Here is a 20,734-nt window from a genome sequence, read left to right as displayed (position 1 = left end):
CATTGGCATAAAAGGTGGCAATGGTAGTCAGAAAGAGGGCATCGTGGGCAATACAAATCCATCTTTCCTGGTATATCTGAAAATATTCTTCAACTGTGTCCAACTCTGTTATAGAAGCTCTGCATGTTAGTATTTAAAAGGCAGGAATAAAAAAGTTCCTGAAGTAAAATCATTGACTGAAAAAGCAAGTTTTTGAACAATACATACAATATGTAATAAGAATTCAAAAACTAAAGTCCAAAATATTATATGCTTTCTATGGGAATATGTCTATGCATGTAAATGAATAGAAAGAGATTTGGACAAATAGAAAATGAGAAGCGCTTAATTCTCAAAAGGGAAAAGAAGATGGGCTAGAGTATAGTCAAATGGAACTTGACTTAAATGCAATGTTTTAATTTTTTCCAGAAGAGTTTACATATTCCTTGTATAGTACTATTAATAAAAATTTTGTTTGGCCAAAGATCTGATTTTGTTTTGGCTTTCACTCTATTCATCTAAATTAACCTTGAGAAGGCAAGTGTTTGATTTCAGAAATGCACCCTTAAGGCATTGGTGAGCATAACAAAGAAAATGCTTAGAGGTAATTATAAAAGATAATATACCAAAAAAAATTTCAACAGTGTAAAACTTTAGAGGTTCGTTCTAAGATTCCTAGCCAGCAAATTTAATGTGTTTGCTCCAGGAGAAGCTACTTTGTACAGCTACCGGGAACGGGTAGGTAATAAATAATACGAAGTTCCTTTTCACAAACGTGTCCTTACACTTTTATGTTAAGAATTTATTAAGAGGAGTCATTCCAGCATTAAAATGTTTTAAGTGTTCCTCTGAGCAATAAACTCATTCATTAACACATTTAACTGCAGGGTCTTCTTTATGAGTTTGCACATAAGTGAGAGAAAAAAAATGATTGGTCAGACATCAAGAGTTCTTGCACTGTCAGGTTAGGAAGGGAAAGAGGTGCGAAGGAGACGAGAAAGATGGGTAGCAAAGAACCCGGTGAAATGGGGGCTGGAGCAGGCAGTGTGGAACACAGGTGGAACAGCAGATGTGGGAGTGAGGGTTTGGAGAGCCTGGTGGCCTCCTCAGCTCAGAAAAATATATATCGCAGAGTAAGGCTGGATAAAAAAGGAAGACCGAAGGAGAGACCATTCCTTGGGCTTCGTGATTCCTGGTCTGAGTGATGTCCTTTAATGTCTGGCAGATAGAATCAAACGTCCTGGGATGCCTGGGTGGCTCACCGGTTTAGCGCCTGCCTTTGGCCCAGGGCGTGGTCCTGGAGGCCCGGGATCCAGTCCCACATCAGGCTCCCTGCATGGAGAGCCTGCTTCTCCCTCTGCCTGTGTCTCTGCCTCTCTCTCTGTGTCTCGCATGAATAAATAAATAAAATCTTTAAAAAAAAAAAAAGAATCAAACATCCTTAGGGAGAAAGCTGAAAGCATCATCTCTAACAAGGCAAAATACAAACAAGGAATAAAAGTTATTGAAAGATACAAAGGATCAAGTACTTCTGTGTGATTTATATGCCTTAACTCATGAGGACCTACAACCAACTTGGGAGTTTGGTACCATTAATAATTCCATGTTACAGCTAGGAAAATGAGGCAGGAAGTTAAGAAACTATTTTAACCCACCAGTACCACCTTTGCCAGAGATCCTAAAATATTTCCTACTGGTTCCTAACCACTCCCACAACAGCTCTGAATAGGCCAGTTGAGGAACACCATGAAACAAACTGAAAAGAAGAAGAGGAGGAGGAGGAGGAGGAGGAGGAGGAGGAAGAATAGACCTACTTTAAGGGGGAGGGTTCTCAAAGAGCCAGAGAAAAAAGTAAGTTGCAGGTCGATATGTAAAGTTGCATCTTGTAGGGCAATAAGAACACAAATCCTGGGATCCCTGGGTGGCTCAGCGGTTGAGTACCAGCCTTCAGCCCAGGGCATGATCTTGGAGTCCCGGGATCAAGTCCCATATTGGGCTCCCTGCATGGAGCCTGCTTCTTTCTCTGCCTATGTCTCTGCCTCTCCCTGTGTGTCTCTCATGAATGAATAAATAAAATCTTAAAAAAAAAACCCACAAATCCTAAATAATATGTATTTTCTGTAGGGGTATGTGTATGTATATACGAACATAACTACATATGTATATATATGTACGTATACGTATAAAATATTTATATATTTTGGGGCATCTGGCTGGCCCAGTCAGTGGAGTATGTGGCTCTTGATCTGAGGATTGTGAGTTGGAGCCCCACATTGGGTTTAGAGATTACTTAAAAAATCTTGGGATGCCTGGGTGGCTCAGAAGTTAGGCGTTTGCCTTCAGCTCAGGTCATGATTCCCGGGTCCCTGCTAAGTGTGGAGTCTGCTTCTTCCTCTCTCTCTCTCTGCCGCTCACCTACTTGTGTTCTCTCTCTCTCAAATAAATAAATAAATAAATAAATAAATAAAACCTTAGAAAAAAATCTTTAAAATAAATAAATAAATTTTTATAGGCTGGAGTTGCATAGTATATAAATAAATATATTTATTGAGGTTTGTGTGTATATAAATACAATCATATGTATATATGCACATATAAGCACATGTATTCCTATGTATAATAAAAGTATATTTCGTGTATTTACATATATGTATATATAGTTATATGTACCCACACATATATCCTCACATTATTACTTAGAGTCTGTGTTTTACCACCTTACGATATGGTATTTTGTGTATTGATCCGCAACCTATATATACACGTGTGTGCTAATCAATATAAATACCAGGATGCTGGACAGATAAACTGCTTACTTCTTGGGGGGAAGACCGAGATTGGCTGTGATCATCAGGCGGAGCTTCAGACCTTGTCGAAGACCGCCCAGAGGGGCGTCCAGTGGCGCAGGCTGGGGTCCCCCCCTCGGGGCGTGGCAGGAACCCCCGTCCACGCCCCACAGGCCAGCGCCCCAGGACCAAGTCCACCAGCGCGCCTGCGCCAGGGGTACGCCCGCGCCGGGCCAGTCCATCCCCTCCTCCTGGGAAGAGGAGGGGAGGAGCCTCAGGCAGGGCCGGCCCCCCGCCAGCCGCGCGCGGGAGGCTGGGGCGGGTCTTCCGCCTCGCGAGGAGATACTTCCGGATCCGGTGGCGAAAGGCGCGCGTTCGGATTTAGAAAGCCCTTCGCTGCCGGGTCCTTTGGCGGCGGCCGGGGCGCGCGGTCGGAGGTGCTGGGAGGTAGCTGCGGGACTCGGGAGCGCGTGGCGGAGGGCGGCTCGGCAGAGGGCTCGGGCCCCGGGCGTGGTGGCGAGCAGCCAGGTTGGATATCCCAGTAAAGGGAACGGCTTGTGGACCAAGAGTAGGATGTTGGAGGATGCTTGTGGAGCTCACCCCGGTTAACCATTGGAAAGAGAAGCCGAAACCATCAGAAAATCGTACTTTAAAGCGGGAGAATAAAGGGTGTCGGAGGCAGACACTCCCACCAGCCTCAGACTTAACTCTGATTTGGAAGGTCACGCTCAGCGCATGCAAGCTAGAGTCCAGTCTCCTAAGAGCCAAGACCAAAGGATCGGACCTAATCAAAGAAGATAACGCTGCTGACTGTTAAAACGAGCTGGCCATACATATATCAACGGGTTTAATCCTTACCGCGATCCCGTAAGGTTGGGTGGTAGTAGAATCTTCTCGACCAAGAAGCTGAGACACAGGTTAAAGACTGTGTTTAAAATCACAGCTACTAGTGGCAGAAGTCCCTGTAAAAAAACTGGATACAGAGGCGGTTTTTCAGGTTGTCTGGAATATTGACCTATTGGAGACGCCTAATTTCCCCTTCAGTTAGGGGAATGGCTGGATTAACTATGGAATACCCAGTTATGGAATACTGTTGTACGAACATTGGAAATTCCCCAGGACGTATTTTGGAGTGGAGAACAAAATGCATGTTGCAGAACAATACCATAAATAAATAAGAAAATTTAAAAAAAGCTGTTGTAAAAAAAAAAAAAGTAGAGAGCAGTGAAAGGTGATATGTGAAAAACGTCCTGGTTGCCCAAATACAACAGGTAGTGCAACTTCAGGCAAGGTGTTTATTGAAAAGCTCTTTTTACATCTATGTTCTCAACTATAAAATAGGATAATTACAGCACCTAGCTTGTAAATTTGTATTGAGGATTGAATGAATTAATATTTGTGAAAGCACTTAGAACAGGTGACAGAGGGGCATCTGGGTGGCTCAGATGGTTGAGCAGGGGTTGGGCGTCTGCCTTCTGCCTTCAGCTCGGGTCATGATCCTGGAGTTCTGGGATTGAGCCCCATATAGAGATCCCTGCTTGGCAGGGGAGCCTGCTTCTCCCTCTGCTCCTCACCCCACTCATGCTCGCTTACTCTCTCTCTCAAATAAATAAAGTCTTAAAAAAAAAAAAAGAACAGGTGAGGGAGCTGACTAGTACTCGGCAAATATCAGCAATTATTATTTTATTATGATTACTATCATAAAACCTTCTGCAACTTATGCTGTTGTTTTCAATGTTCATGATAAGACATGAGGACATACACATAATATACCTATCTTTGGGCACATGTAGAAATACCCAAAGGGAACCTCAATGGAAATTAAATTAATGGATCTTGTGTATGCACCATGTGACTTTACTCAGTATCACTAAGTAGGTCTTTTTTCTTTTTAAAGATTTTTTATTTTATTTATTCATAGAGACACAGAAAGAGAGAGGCAGAGACACAGGCAGAGGGAGAAGCAGGCTCCATGCAGGGAGCCTGACGTGGGACTCGATCCCAGGTCTCCAGGATCACGCCCCGGGCTGCAGGCGGCACTAAACCACTGCACCACCGGGGCTGCCCACTAAGTAGGTCTTTAGTGATGTATGATAGCTTCTTTTCCTCCACATCCTCACCTACACTTGGTGTGAAAGATTAACTTTGAAAATATAATAGTTTGACATCTTAAACTATTTCACTGTTTAATTTGCATTACCTGTACGTAGAGAAATTTGTGCATCTTTTCCTGTTTATTGGCCATTTGGGGTCCTTTCCAGTTAACTCCATGTTTAATATTGCATGTTTATACGCTATATCATGTTTCTATTTTTAATTAATTTGTGGACAGCCTAGATATAGTCTGGTTATGGAATAAGGTTGACTCTCACATTTTAGGCATGGACAAGTGGGTGGATTATATGCTACTTGAATGAAGAGAGGTAGTAGAAAACAAATTTTAGGGGGAATATTGTGAGTTTGCTTTCAGAAATTTGAGATGCTTTTGAGTTCATTCAAGAGAACAAGTCTGTGCTACAGAGATACATTTGGGAGTTGTCAGCTTAGAGATACTATGTAAAGTGATAGCAATGCATGTGGTTATCTCCTGAGAGAATTTGGAGTGACATGACAAGAACGCTACAGAATTATGCATTTGGAGGAGAATCCAGAAAGGAATCCTAAGATGAAGGGTCAGTAAAATAGAGAAAAACTAGAATTGTGTGATACCATGAAAGCCAAGAGAGAAATATGCTCTTCCCCCACTCTCACCCTCAAGTTTTGTAATGGTTGCATAAAGTTTCACTGCATGGGTGTATCCCAACTACTCTTCTTTTTGGGAATTTGGATTTATTCCAGTGCTTTTCTATTATAAACTACACTTTGATGAACACTCTTATAGATTTACCTTTTTTCATCATTCTGATTATTTCCATTGTATATATTCCTGTATATGGATTAAAGAGTATGACTATTTGAAAATTTTCACTATAAGCTGAGTATTGTCTTCTAGAAATGTTGCCTTCATTTATATTTCCATGTGAATGGGTTTGCTGTTTTCTCCATTCTGGTGGTGGTGGAAAGTGGAGAACTGGATATTGCATACTATTGTTTTTATTGGTTGCAAAGTGTACCATTGCATGGATGTTTATAATTTACTGAATTATATTGTCTTTTTGTTTTGGGTATTATATAACTTGTGTTGCAATTAATAGTTTTAGCTGAATACTTTTGCTTATTCTTAACCTGTTCTTTAGAATAAATTACTGAAAGAATTGATGAGTCAAAAGTATTTGCATTTTTAAAGTTGTGGATACATATAGAGAAACCACCCTCCATAGAGCCTGTATTCTTCCCATCAACAGAGCAGGTGAAGAGGCATCCCTAATCTTTGGATGAACCATTCCAAATTGCTTCTATCAGGCTGAACTCATCCCGTATGATTTTATAAGAAAACTTTATTCAAATAAAATTAAGCAATACCACTTTTGCACATGCCACTGGGGTTGAGACGCAAAATCTGAAAGGCTTTTTATTCCAGCTGTATTATCGGATCTAGAATCTAAGAATTATTTCTAACAGCATTGTGTTGGTAACCAAGTAATCAGAGATGTTTCCAGAGGGCAGAGGATTTTTTGAAGCCAAGGGCTCCAAATCATAGTCGATGCAGTGTGGCCATGGGATCACTTGGTCTCAGGTTTGAAATCATTTCAATAGAAAGTTCAGTCTTAAAAGCAGCGAATTTCTGTTAGGTTGGATTCACTTTGGAACCGGAGTGGTATTACACATTTTGTAGTGTTTTAACGGTTGACTAAAATAGGTTCAGTTCTTGTTGAGATAGGTCTTGTAGATGCTTTTATTGCTTTTTTTGTTTTTCCTTTTTTGAAAAACAAGTGACAGTCACCGTTGCATCTGCAGAGAGCATCTATTTGGATGAGAATCTGTAGACACGGGCTTCTTACATGAGCATCCAAGTCTTAGCATGAGATGTGATCGCTCTGACCCCTGTTGTGCGGGTGCTGATGTCTCGAGAGCGACCGGGACCGTAGGTTCAGGCCCCCGCGGGCGTGGCGCGCATCCCGGGCCCGCACCCGGACCGCCGCGGGCCACAGAGGACCAGCCCACCAGCGCGCCTGCGCCGAGGGGCGCACCGCGCGGGATCCGCCCTCTCTCCCTCTGCCCCGTCCTGGGAGAGGGAGAAAGGGCGGGGCCTACGGCAGGGCCCGCCTCCGCCAGCGGCGCGCGGGAGGCCGGGGCGGGTCTTCCGCTGCGCGAGGGGCTACTTCCGGATCCGGTGGCGGGCGCCGCTGGTTTCGAGAGAGGCGTCGCTGGGCTGGTAGTCTGGCAGGCTGGCGGGCTGGCGGCGGGCAATGCTGGGGGGCAGCTCCGGTGCCCGAGAGCGCGAGGCGGAGGGCGACGGGGCGGAGGCTGTGCCTGCGCCTCCTGCCATCGAGTTCCCGGCCGACGGCTCGGACCCCAAGTATGATGGTGAGGGACCTGGAATGCCGCGACCGCCCTCCCCTTGCACCCGTCTACCTTCATTCCCGGGCGGGCAGGGCGGCTGTGAGCTTGGGGCGAATTCGGCTGGATCCGGACACGAGTGCAGTGCGAGGGGGAGATGCGGGAGGGCGGTCTGGGTAAGGTAGACATTTATTGAAGAGTGTCGCGACCCACTCGTTTGTTTACGGTTCTGTTCCGTGGTTTCCTCTTTGCCGAGTCGGCTCCGGACGTGCTAAGATTAACCTCAGGCTGCTTTCCAGCTCGCGAGCGTTGTGGTTTTTGTTAGGTGACGAGAATGAGCTTTGTACTACTAGAAGGGGACTTTGCAGACTTATACACTCAACAGTTCGGGTTAAGCGTTTTAATTTGTAGCTTCTCTTTTGATGCAGTGATGAGGGAGTTAGAGACCTCTCATAGTGGGGCGCTATGGAAATCATCCGTGTGTGTGTGTGTTTGTGTGTGTTTAAGATTTTCTTTATTCATCCATGAGAGAGACACACAGAGAGAGGCAGAGACATAGGCAGAGGGAGAAGCAGGCTCCCTGCAGGGAGCCTGATGGGGGACTCCATCCCAGGACCCTGGGATCACCACCTGAGCCAAAGGCAGACGCTCAACCACTGAGCAGCAGAGTCGTCCCATCCTTTTGTTTGCTTGTTTGTTTTTTAAGATTTTATTTATTCATAAGAGACACAGGCAGAGGGAGAAGCACGCTCCATGCAGGGAGCCCGACGTGGGACTCGATCCCAGGACTCCAGGATCATGCCCTGGGCTGAAGGCAGGCGCTAAACCGCTGAGCCACCCAGGGATCCCGTCTTTTGGGTTTTAAGAAAAGAAATGCCCAAGGTTTTTTGTTTGTTTGTTTGTTTGCTTTTTTTTTTTTTTTTTGAGGCTTTTGGTTACTAGGAGATACGGAGTTAAGTCAGGCAAGTTATTCTGCATAAAGTGAGGGATACCTAAAACATTGACTCTAACCAGAGTATCCAGGATTTTATTGAAAGTTCATAGATCTTTAATTAATCAGTCGTTTGGGCAGTTTAAAAAATATTTATTTGAGAGAGAGAGCAGAGGAGGGGCAGAAGGAGACAGAGAAGCAGGCTCTTGATTGAGCAGGGAGTCCCACTCCGGACTTGATCCCAGGACCCTGAGATCATGACCTGAGCAGAAGGTAGGCGCCCAACTGGCTGAGCCACCCAGGTGTTCCATGTTTTGGCAGTTTTTAAAACTAAACTGTGCTATGAAGAATGAATAACGATTCACGGAGGTTTTTACTTTATGGTAGTTTGCATAGGATGATTACAGGGAATACACTCAGTTGCAGCATGAAACAAATATTAACATGTTGCGATGGATTAGAAAGGGCAAGGGATTGAAAAGATTAATTTATTCCTTAAGTCCTTCGATCTTCACCGCTAATACTGTCTATAATTCTTCAATCTACAGGGAAGCAAAAACAGACTGGTGGTAATTTAAGTAGGTCATTGACAGAGGACAGGTTTAAGGGAACTTTTTTTTAACGAACTGATTTTTTCACATGAAACCCGGTGTACTGTGGCAGCTCAATAATATGGGAAGTGTTATATCAAAGGAAAAGCCCCAGCTGTAAACATGCAAGTCTGTCTTTGCTGTAACATTATGATAAGGCTTTCTGCAAAGGAAAGATTATTCTTGAAGGGAGTGATCTAGATAAGCTTTGAAAAATGTCCTTTTACGAGGTTACAAATAATACTCTTGTGTTTACATATTACCTTTTCTTCAAAGAGGCCTGGAATACCCAGACATTTATCTTTTTTTTCCTTTTTATAATTTATCTTTTTATGTGAAAAAAAATGTAGTTTCATTTTTAGTAGATGTAGAAACAGTGGTTACCTGATTTCTCGAAGGTCATCTGAATGATGTGAGGGGGTTACTTTGCCAGTTTATTTTAGAGTCAAAATTCAAAGCCTAGATATAACTCTAAAACCTGTGTTTGTCAGTCTATTACGTAGGGACTAACTTTGATCAGAGTTCCTGTATGTTCTTTTCCCGCTATGGAATAGCAGGTAGCAGCAGGAGAGCAACAGTAAGCCCATTGCCAGGCTCATTTTTTTTTTTTTCCTTTTATCTGATAGGAGTTTTTCAGAATTTTTAAAAGATTTTATTTTTCATGAGAGACACAGAGACATAGGCAGAGGGAGAAGCAGGCTCCCTGTGGGGAGCCTGATGGTGGTACTTGATTCCAGGACCCCAGAATCACGACCTGAGCCAAAGGCAGATGCTCAACCACTGAGCCACCCAGGCATCCCTGAGTTTTTCAGAATTTTTACCTCAGAGTAGTCCTCCACATTCCTCCCTTATGTAATGTTGGACCATTTATTTGGATCATACTTTCCTGAGAAGCTTGAAGTAGGTGATCCCTTTCCTTTTTGTCTCCTCCCCTCCTAATTGGCAGAAATGTCGATCTCTTACTTCACCTAGGATCTCATCAAGTTTTTTCTTTTATGAGAGGGCCTGACCTCGTCTTTCTTATTAGCCACTTTGCTCTTCCTCTTCTACTTGATCAGGACTGAATGGGAAGCACTCTGCTTCAGACTTCATTTCCGAAGTTTTATGTCTTCCTGCGTTTGAGTGTTTGTCCACTGCTCTTTTGTAAAGATGCCATTTTTTTGGTTTAGTTGGTTCATTTGACTCTGGTCATTCTTTTTGTTTGTTTGTTTTCTTACTAAAAAGTAGGATTTTCTCGTTGTAGAACATAGGAAAGTATGAGCATAGAAAAGCAGAAAACCCTCCAAACCTTAATGTCACCACTGTTGACAATTCAGTGTGTTAAAAAACTTTTTTTCACATTACAAAGTATGTTGAAATTATAGAAAAGCCTGAAGAAGCAAATTTAAAAACCACAATCTCATCGCCCAGAGATTACTGTTTACATTTTGACATACCTAGCAAAAATTTCTTTGCTGAGTTTTGCATTTAAAACTTTGTCAGAGATATCATAAATGGATTAAAAATTTCTGAGTTTGTCCAAATAAGATAAAAATTTAGAAATATCATTTGAAAAATTTAAAATAAATAAAGGAAAAAGAGGGGAAAGTCACCTGTACTCACATCCCAGAGGACTCACTGCTAACAATTTGGTGTATTCATTTACTATTATTAATGAGAATTGCTGTAAGCCAGGTAAATGCCTAGATACTAAGGATCATACAGGCAGATTGTAAAACAACATATTCATTAATTTCATTTGTTGTACAAATTCTGTTGATACATTATCGGAAACAGAGAGGGCAGAGAGTTGCTGTTTTATTCTTTGTATTGTCTGTACATTTATGTAGCTATGGAATAAATGTATTTTTAAATTGTGAGCATAGTAGTATGATAAACCTTTTATGTTTTATTATTTTTAAAAGATTTTATTTATTTGAGAGACAGTGAGAGAGAAAGAGAGCACAGTGGGGTGAGGGGCAGAGGGAGAAACAAACACTCCACTGAGCAGGGAATTGGATGTGCAATTCTGGAATCATGACCTGAGCCAAAGGCAGACACTTAACTGACTGAGCCACTGAGGCACCATATGTTCTGTATTTTATTTTTTTATTTTATTTTATTTTATTTTATTTTATTTTATTTTATTTTATTTTATTTTATTTATTTTATTTTATTTTTTAAAGATTTTATTTATTCATGAGACACACACAGAGAGAGAGAAAGAGAGGCAGAGACACAGGCAGAGGGAGAAGCAGGCTCCATGCACGGAGCCCGACGTGGGACTCGATTCGGGGTCTCCAGGATCTGGGCCTAGGCTGAAGGCGGCACTAAACCACTGAGCCACCCGGGCTGTCCATGTTCTGCTTTTTATTTTTATTTTTTATTTTTTACTTCTTTTTAAAGATTTTATTTATTTATTCATGAAGGACACAGAGGAGAGAGACAGAGGCAGAGACATAGGCAGAGGAAGAAGCAGGCTCTGTGCAGGGAGCCTGATGCGGGACTTGATCCCGGGTCTCCAGGATCACACGGGCCGAAGGCAGGCATTAAAGTGCTGAGCCACTCAGGGATTCCCACCCATGTTCTGCTTTTTAAATGTGATGTTATATTAACATTTTCTTGCGATAAATTAGCCTTCAAAAACATTAAGACCATTACATTCTGTATTATCATTTTAGTCTTTGCCTTTTTGGAAAATAGATTTCTCTTTTTTTTATCATTAGAAATAATGTTGGGTTTGACATCTGTATACAAAAATCTTTGTTGATATCTGATTATTTCCTTAGACTACATTTATAGAAATAGGATTTGTTGGATTAAATAAAGTTAAAAAGTTTTGATATATTTTGGTAAAATGATGACAAGAGAGGTGGTGTTGGTTTATATGAAGGTATCTCGCCTCACCTTCATTAGTATTACTGTTTTATAGCTTGCTTCTTTGACTTGATAAGACTATTCATGATTATCTTTTTATTTATTTATTTATTTATTTTTATGATTATCTTTTTATACACCATCATTTCCAATAGCTGCATAATCTGTTATACGTATATAATTTAGCAACTTTTCAGTATTCTTTTTTTTTTTTTTTTTAATTTATGATAGTCACAGAGAGAGAGAGAGAGAGAGAGAGAGAGAGGCAGAGACACAGGCAGAGGGAGAAGCAGGCTCCATGCACCAGGAGCCCGACGTGGGATTCAATCCCGGTCTCCAGGATCGCGCCCTGGGCCAAAGGCAGGCGCCAAACCGCTGAGCCACCCAGGGATCCCCAACTTTTCAGTATTCTAAACAGTGTTATGCTAAACATCTTACATATATATATGTTGTGCTTTATTTTCTTGTATTTTCAAAAACTAGACGTGCTGAGTCAAAAGTTTGCATATTGTGAATTTTATGATATATTTATTGCCAAAGGTTGCAGACACCTTTACCCCACTGTGATTGAAAATGTCTGCTTTTCTGTGTTCATAACAATACCATGTATCCCAGGCTTCAAATGGTTACCAGTCTGATGGCAAATTTTGGTAGCATAGTTATTTTAATACATATATGTCACTAGTTACTAGTTATGTTAAGCCTATTTGAGTTTTAATTATGCTTCATTTTATTGTAAGAACTCTATAAATATTACTATCTTTTCTTAGATCTATGTGCAATATTTGAATTTTTATTTATTTATTTATTTATTTAGTTAGTTAGTTAGTTAGTCAGTCAAGTCATGAGAGACACACACAGAGAGAGAGGCAGAGATACCGGCAGAGGGAGAAGCGGGCTCCATGCAGGGAGCCCGATGTGGGACTTGATCCTGGCACTCCAGGACCACACCCTGGGCTGAAGGCTGCACTAAACTGCTGAGCCACCTGGGCTGCCCCAATATTTCAATTTGTGATTCATATTTTAACTTTATTTTTTAATTAAAAAATCTTTTTAATTTATTTGACAGAGAGAGAGAGAACACAAGCAGGGAGAGTGTCAATCAGAGGGAGAGGGAGATGCAGAGCCCCCACTGAGCAGAGTCTGGTGTGGGGCTTGATCCCAGGACCCTGAGATCATGACCTGAACCTAAGGCAGACACTTAAACAACTGAGTCACCCAGAGGCCCCTATATTTTAATTTTAAGATGTCTTTACATAGAGAAGTTATTACACGGGCACATTTTTCATTCTTTCCTGTCCCCACACTCAGTAAGTTTTCATTTAAAATGAATAGCACATCTGCATATATGGAAGGTTTTGGTCACCTTGTAAGTCAGAGAGGAAATTGGTGACGAGGTCCGAATATGGAAACTTTGACTTTTCCAGGACCTTTATATAGAATATTTTATTTTATTTTAAATGGGGAGGATTCTTAGCAGATATAGGATATATGGTCCCTGTTAACTGCAGGGCATTTCCAATATAGTGAGTCCACAGCTCTGGAGAGCTTACAGTGTCTCATCTTTTCTCTAACAGCCCTCTAAGAGTTTTTATTCTTGTTCGCACCTCCATCCTCCCACTCCTAGTGTTGTGTAATTGGCTAGTACATTTCTTTCTCAGTATCTCTGGGACCTGTTCTTTCCTCCATGTTTCTGTCCTTTACCTCCTATACTAGGTTCTTGTTGCCTGTTGCGTGCTTCTTCTTGTCTACCTATTACATGTTCCAGACAGTTTTCTCAAACATGTTTCCTTCTTACTGTTACTGGCCTATTCAGTAATCCATGAAACAAACAGTAAGTGAGAACTTACAGCCTTCAGTTTGAAGTGCCAGCTTGTCCATCTGCTTCGTCTTGTGTAGTAGAAAGAGGATGGACTTGGGCATCGTTCTGCTTACAAGTTCCTTGACTGCTCTATGAGGTCAGTATCCTCATCTGTAAAGTGAGAGCGGTGACACTTACCTTCCACCGTTTTGTGAGGACCGGATGAGACTGTTTCTGTGGAACACCTGGAACACCTGGCACACACGCAGCACGTGCCCCTGATGATTCCCATGCCTCCTGCCTTACCCTCTTTCTGTTGCCAGACTTCTTTCTTCGTGCTGGTGCCTAGACTGTCCTCTCAAAGGAAGGAAGCCATCCCGTTCCCGCTAGTTCGCCTGAATGTTTATTCATTCGTTTATTTCTGACTTTGCACAAACCGTTACTACCAACTCTCACCCTCCCTCTGATGGTATCCTTCTGCTGGTCTTCCAACTTCCAGAATTCAACTCAACACTCAATTCTGGAAAGTCCATCTTGATTAACCCCACCCAGCTTAACTATTATTTCTTGTGTTTTATTTCCTTAAATGTCAGAAGTTTGTGTTTCATTAATTAAAAGATGCTGTTTTGTCATTGTGGGATATGTTTCCCATTTATAAACATTTTTTTCCTCTTTTAATTTTTAGAATCTGATGTCCCAGCAGAACTCCAAGTATTAAAAGGACCCCTACAACAGCCGACTTTCCCTTTTGCAGTTGCAAACCAACTCTTGCTCGTCTCTTTGCTGGAGCACTTGAGCCATGTGCATGAACCAAACCCGCTCCGTTCAAGACAGGTGTTTAAATGTTAGTAAGAATAACTCTTGCTAAATTAACCTTGTAAAAATTCTATGTTGTTTGATGTGGGTCTGAAAAGCAGCTGATACATAAACATTTGAAATGAGTATTAATAGTTTGTATCCCTTGAATGCATTGGGAACTCCAAAAGATTAATAACCATGAAGTTGGCTGTATTTAACGAAAAAATAGTTGTTTTGTCTCTATAACATGATCATTCATATAATTTTTGAAGATTTATCATGGTTTAGTCAGTGAGCAGCCAAATGAACATCGTAAGTATTCATTCTGAGCTAGTTCTTGACCAGAGCCTTGAACCAGCTGCAGTCTATGTTGTTGAATAGGAGACTGTTTTCATCTACAGAGTACTTCTGACACCAAATGTGTGTTTTTTTTTTTCCCCCCATACTGACTAGTTTTCTGATACCAGCTGGGTGTCCTACAATTCAGTTCAATTCTGACACTGTCTACCTGAAGTTAATGTCAGATCCCACAGGCTAAGGCTCAGTCCCACAGACTGCCTTCATTTCAGATGCCGGTTGCAAGTAGTGGGTCCACCATGTCCTTAGGTTACCCATACTTGTGTCCGACCTGGCTGTAAATTGTTCACAATCAAGCGTCCACTCTTGCCCTCTCAGTTTTAATAATTTGCTGTAATAGCTCATAGTACTCAGGGAGACACTTGTGCTTCTGGATTTGTTATATAAGAGAGGATATGATGACCAATACAGGTGAACAGCCAGATAAAGAGGCACATGGGGCGAGGACCAGGGTACAGGAACTTCTGTTCCTATGGAGTTGGGTGCACCACTCTCCTGGTGTATGGAAATGCTCACCCAGAAGCTCTCTGAATCCCTTTTGAGGGGTTTTTATGGAGTCTTCATCATGGTGGCATGATCAATTATTAACTCCATCTCCAGCCCTTTTCTCCTTGGAGAATGGAGGGGTGGAGCTGAAAACTCTAAACTTCTAGTCATGGCTTGGTCTTTCTTGTGACAAGTCCCCCTTTGAAGTTCTCTTGGGGATCCCCACTCATCTCATTAGCATACAAAAAACACTGTTATTACTGGAGATTACAAGGGTCTTAGAAGTTCTTGTGTCAGGAACTAAAGTCAAAGACCAAATATTAGAACAAAAGATGTTCCTAGTACCCCCAGCCCTTGGGCAATCACAAGAATTTTAGAAACTATGTGAGTTTCAGGAAACCAGACCAAATATGTTTTTTATTATACCACAGTATTTGAAATGTTTATTTTTATTCCTGCCATATGTTACATATATGAAAAACTTGAGCATGCATAGACATGAGCAGAATTATGGATCATGTTGTTTTGGTCCAGCTCATTGAGAACATTATGGCCTCTTTAATAGCTCCAACCACAGATTCTAAGAATCTTTTACCAAAAAAGTCTTTCCAAGTCTTATTTAGTGTTAGAAATCCTCAAACGTAGAGCTACCTTTATGTGACCTTAGAGAGTAATATTTTAAAGGTAGATTGGTGTTTTGATGAAATTGATGGGACGTGGGAAATATACAAGTGTATAATACGGGTGTTCTTGTAGGTTCCAGAGCACAGGTAGCTGGGCATTATTGTATTGAGCTCATTGTATAGAAAAGCAGATTGTAATGACTTGGGTAGTAATCTGGCTCCTAATTAAAGCAAATCTGAATCTTGTTGATTTTAAGATATTTTTGGATTTCTTTGTAGGTGACTGAACTTTTATTTATTTGTTTACTTATGTAAATTATTTTACCCACTTTATTTAACCTAATTTTATATCATTAGAATTTTGTAACATATTCTTCCTAATTGTATTTTTGCTTATTCTTTTTAAAAAAGTTTTTAAAATGAATTTCAGTTAGTTAACACGTAGTGTATTATTAATTTTAGAGGTAGAGTTCTGTGATTCATCAGTCTTATACAAAACTCAGTGCTCATTACATCCTGTGCTCTCTTTAGTGACTGAACTTTTAAACAAAGTATATCTAAAATGTTTTTGATGTTATTCAACTAGTGGATAATCTAATGAAGTTACCCATATAGAAAGAATATTCTTGGATTCCCTCTGGCTCCTGTGTGTTGCCTGAGCTTACTCCACAGTAACACTACCAGGACCTTGCCCATTTATAATGGGTCACTATAGTATCAGGTGCCACGTAACATCTCTATTCCTCCTTAGGAGCCTACAGAGCTCTGTGGAGGGGGGGAGTGCCAAAATGCTAACCCCACAATTAACTACTTGTATGTTGCTAACAAGTCAGAGCTAACCAGCTACTGAAGAAAGTCCTCTGACATGTTTGGCTCCTGACCAGACTAGCATGCACCAGGCTTTGACCGACAGGTCACCTAAGACCTCTGGCCTAGTGCTCAAAAAAAAAAAAAAAAAAAAAGAATATTCTCCATGGTATCTGTATTCCTTGAATAAATAAAAGCCAAGCACTTCTGTAGAAACTTCTTTTTCTGAGCAGCTTGGTGTTGTGACTTCAGATTTGACTTTCCCCTAGTATTTGGTCTGTGCACATCCCTTTGTACTCCTTGTTGGTTAGAGATCATCAGTCCACAGTTGAAAACAATAAGTCACTTTTGTTGTCAGTTCTAATCATGTTTTCACTGTTGCCTTTGTTCTTACTTCATTGCCTGTCAACAAAAGGTGATGTGTTTGAATGTTGGGAGACTAGTAAGTCTACATTTTTTTCTTGCCTTTTTAAAAACAGCTTTGTGCTTTACCAGCTGACCAGGCATGGTAAACAAATGACTTCTCTGTATCAAATAGGTAATTCTAGATGTGCCCCTGATCACCCAGAGTACTGAGTGTTCCTTCTGTATTGGAGGGTTAATCCCCAAATTATAATATGTATAAACATAACTCTTTTCTTACAGAGGTTTTTCTTTTTTTTTTTTTTTCAAGATTTTGTTTATTAGTGAGAGTGTGTGCGTGCATGCACACACACGATTGGGGGGAAGGGAGGGGCAGTGGGAGAGGGAGCTGCAGGCTCCCCATTGAGCAGGGAGCCCAACTTGGAGCTCCATCCCAGGACCCCAGGATCATGACCTGAGCCAAAGGCAGATGCTTAACTGACTTGAGCCATCCAGGTGCCCCACTTTTTTTTTTTTTTTTTTTAATAAAGGCTGTTGTTCTCTAGTCTCTTTAAAATTGCCATTTTATTGAAGGCCTTTCTGATTATGTCCATATTCTTTTTCTAGTGCTTTGCCAGACCTTTATCAAAATGGGGCTGCTGTCTTCTTTCACCTGTAGTGATGAGTTTAGCTCATTGAGGCTACATCACAACAGAGCTATTACTCATTTAATGAGATCTGCTAAAGAGAGAGTTCGTCAGGTAAGCACTAAAATACAAACTTTGTGTATGACAAAAGCATTTTAATTTCAGGAGAACTGTATTTTAAAGCATTATGAAATCCTAGTTATATGCAGGTTTATGAAAATGTTGACCTTAATTTGTTTATTCAACAAATATTTATTGAATGATTACTGTGTGCTAGGCTATGTTGTAGGAGCTGGGATTCAAGCAGCAAACAAAATAGACAACAGATAAAAGCACCTGCTCTCATGGAGCTTATTTTTAATTTTTTTTAGCTTATGTTCTGATGGGGAGGGCAGTCAGCAATAGAAACCTAAAAATCTATTAAAAATAAAGGGAGTGTTGCATGGTGGTAAGTGTTAAGGAGAAACATAAAGTGGAGAAGGAGCTTAGAAAACGTGTGGCAGGGTGTCCAGTTACTGAAATCAGGAGCTGCAGTTGAGAGTACGAGCCATGCTCCAATCTGGAGGAAAGCATTGTAGGCAGGACAGTCGTTCCTGGGATAGCAGTGTGCTCGGTGTGTTTGGGAAGCTGCCTGGCAGCCATATGGCTGGAGGAGAGTAAGTAGGAGGAGCGTGTGGGAAAGGTAGGGAAGTGAAGGGCATTGGGATGGGCAGATGGTGGAGGATCTTGAGACCATCATAACATCTTTGGTTTTTAACTCAGAGTCAAGTGCGAAGCTTTACAGGATTTTGAGCCAAGGAATGAGGTGTTCTGATTTATATTTTAATGGATCACTGCAACTACTGTGTTGAGAATAGACAGAGGAAATGAAAGGCCAAGGCAGGGAGACAGGTGGTCATACAGGCAAGAGGTGATGGTGACTTGGATTGAGTGGTAGCAGTGGAGGTGTGAGAAGTGGTCTATTTCTGCATATATTTTGAAGGTGAAGTCAGAATTCTTTGCTGACAGAGCTCTTTGGTAAGTTCTCAGCCTTATCAGTGGATGGTAAGAATCTAGCTTTTTTAGTAGTGATCTTTTGGCTAAGACAAACATTTTCAATTGTAAACCTCTAGGTGATATTGAAAAAGCCAGAATGTTTTTCTTTTTTAAAGTATTATTTGAATATTTGGGATTATTAATGTGACATTGAATTTTGTTAGAGTCCTCATTCCATGAAATTTGCCTAAAATGCTTTTAAAAGGAATTTTCTGGTTTTAGGATCCTTGTGAAGATAATTCTCATACCCAGAAGATCAGGTACGTGTTAGATACATCCGTGATTGTACTGAAAGAAATTAAGGTTAAGAACTGATTCTGAATTAATCAGAAATTAGTTTTGGGGTTAAAAATAATGTAGTTAGGGTAGGTTATGAAAATTTTAAAAGCTTTATTCTCAGAAATTGATTACTGCTCTAAGATTTACTTTACTTCTCGTTCCCCTCCCCCTTATGCCACTCCCCCATTCTGTGTGGATTCCATAGGCCCTGCCCCTAATTCAGAGCACTGATACCCAGTCTCTGTCAGGGGAACAACACTGAATTTTGGCTATATGTAGGAAATGCTAGTTTAAAATCTGTAATTCATTAATAGTTTATCATTTAAAAACATTTTTTTAAAAAATTTATTTATGATAGTCACACACAGAGAGATAGAGAGAGGCAGAGACACAGGCAGAGGGAGAAACAGGCTCCATGCACCGGGAGCCCGACGTGGGATTCGATCCCGGGTGTCCAGGATCGTGCCCTGGGCCAAAGGCAGGCACTAAACCATTGCGCCACCCAGGGATCCCTAATAGTTTATCATTAAGAATTTTTTTAAAGAATTTATGTTTTAAAGGGAGAGAGTGTGTGCACATGGAAGCCCAAACAGGGGAGGAGCAGAGGGAGAGGGAGAAGCAGACTCCCTGCTGAGATCATGCCCTGAGCTGAAGACAAATGCTTAACTGACTGAGACACCCAGGTGCCCTCTCATTAAGAAATATAAGTAAATTTATTACTGAGCTCAGCTAATCAGCATGTTAGTTATCCTTAGGACTCCTGCTTTAAAACATTGATAATTCCTGGAGAGAAAGGGGATGGGGAAACTGGGTGACGGGCATTAAGGAGGGGCACGTGATGTGATGATCACTGGATGTTATATGCAACTGATGGATTATTGGAAACTACATCTGAAACTAATGATGTACCATGTTAGCTAATTGAATTAAAATAAATAATAAAACTGATAATTTCTAATTAGATACTAATTACTGGTAGTATACTTGATTATTTGATTAGCAATCCCTTTGTCATCTGTTTTTTCCCCTTGCTCTCTTTATTACCTGTCAATTTGCTTAGCAAATAGTTTTCTTCCTAGAGAATGAAAAATTTTGACTCCTTTTCAAATCACAACTTAGTGATTGGTAAGGTTTGACAGGTTAGTGATACGGTAGGCACATGGTTCTCTCATGCTTTAAAATTGATTGGTTGTTTGTATTTCACTTTTAGATCAAGGGAAATAGCCTTTGAAGCACAGACTTCACGTTACCTAAATGAATTTGAAGAGCTTGCTGTCTTAGGCAAAGGTGGATACGGAAGAGTGTACAAGGTTGTTTTCCACAGATCCCTTTTGATCTCCTACCCTGAATAAATGTGTTTTGAGAAGCTGTTCTCATGATGACTATTTAAAGTGCTCCAAGGGAAGTTCCTAGAAAGGATGTATATTTACTTTTCCTTAAAATTTGTCATTTATAAGGAAGTGGGCAGGTTTTAACTTTTTCCTAACCATGTTGGTGGTTTAGGCAGATTTTGGAAACCACATTGATTTACTTAAAAATATATCACTAAAGAAAGTTGTACATTTGTATTTTGAGCTTCATGTGTTTTTTGTTTGTTTTTTTGTGGGGGGGGACTTTCCCATTTTTCAGACCTAGAGTCTCTAGGAGTTGGAGACTCAGTGCAGTTTGGAAGCTTCTAGTTGAACTGACTGGTCGACTTCCCTGACCATATTAAAGACCCTGGTCTTTCATTTAAATTCACCTTTTTAGCTAGTTTGGATCTTAAGCTCAGGTTGGACTAATTTGCTCCATTCAGTTGAATTTAATGGCACAAATACTTTTTCTTTTCTTCTACTTTTTAGGTCAGGAATAAATTAGATGGTCAGTATTATGCAATTAAAAAAATCCTGATTAATGGTGCAACTAAAACAGATTGTATGAAGGTATGATTTTTTTAAGTGTATTTATTTTAAGTAATTGAGTGGGTTCTTTTGAAAG

The 20,734-nt window shown here is 40.8% G+C and overlaps 2 protein-coding genes across 3 annotated transcripts in view; one reads left to right on the top strand and one right to left on the bottom strand.

The window, feature by feature from the left end:
• The window catches only part of USP42 (ubiquitin specific peptidase 42), a 72,386-nt gene extending 69,451 nt beyond the window's left edge, over positions 1–2,935 (bottom strand). For both annotated transcript variants that reach the window (XM_049111144.1, XM_049111147.1), the window contains exon 1: positions 2,796–2,935. The gene's annotated coding sequence lies outside the window, so the exon portion shown is untranslated. The remainder of the gene's footprint in view (positions 1–2,795) is intronic.
• A 4,075-nt stretch (positions 2,936–7,010) lies between these two features.
• Positions 7,011–20,734, top strand: part of EIF2AK1 (eukaryotic translation initiation factor 2 alpha kinase 1) — a 32,496-nt gene continuing 18,772 nt past the window's right edge. Inside the window, exons 1-6 of the mRNA XM_025426229.3 lie at positions 7,011–7,232; positions 14,069–14,227; positions 17,424–17,557; positions 18,701–18,738; positions 19,968–20,067; positions 20,599–20,679. Of these exons, the coding sequence (XP_025282014.1) occupies positions 7,115–7,232; positions 14,069–14,227; positions 17,424–17,557; positions 18,701–18,738; positions 19,968–20,067; positions 20,599–20,679 (630 nt within the window). The 5' untranslated portion in view covers positions 7,011–7,114. The remainder of the gene's footprint in view (positions 7,233–14,068; positions 14,228–17,423; positions 17,558–18,700; positions 18,739–19,967; positions 20,068–20,598; positions 20,680–20,734) is intronic.

This window comes from Canis lupus, chromosome 6 (assembly GCF_003254725.2).
Source record: "Canis lupus dingo isolate Sandy chromosome 6, ASM325472v2, whole genome shotgun sequence".
In the NCBI taxonomy this organism is placed as follows: Eukaryota; Metazoa; Chordata; class Mammalia; order Carnivora; family Canidae; genus Canis; species Canis lupus.
The sequence above is the reverse complement of the archived record's forward strand: the minus strand, read 5'-3'. Positions and strand labels throughout refer to the sequence as shown.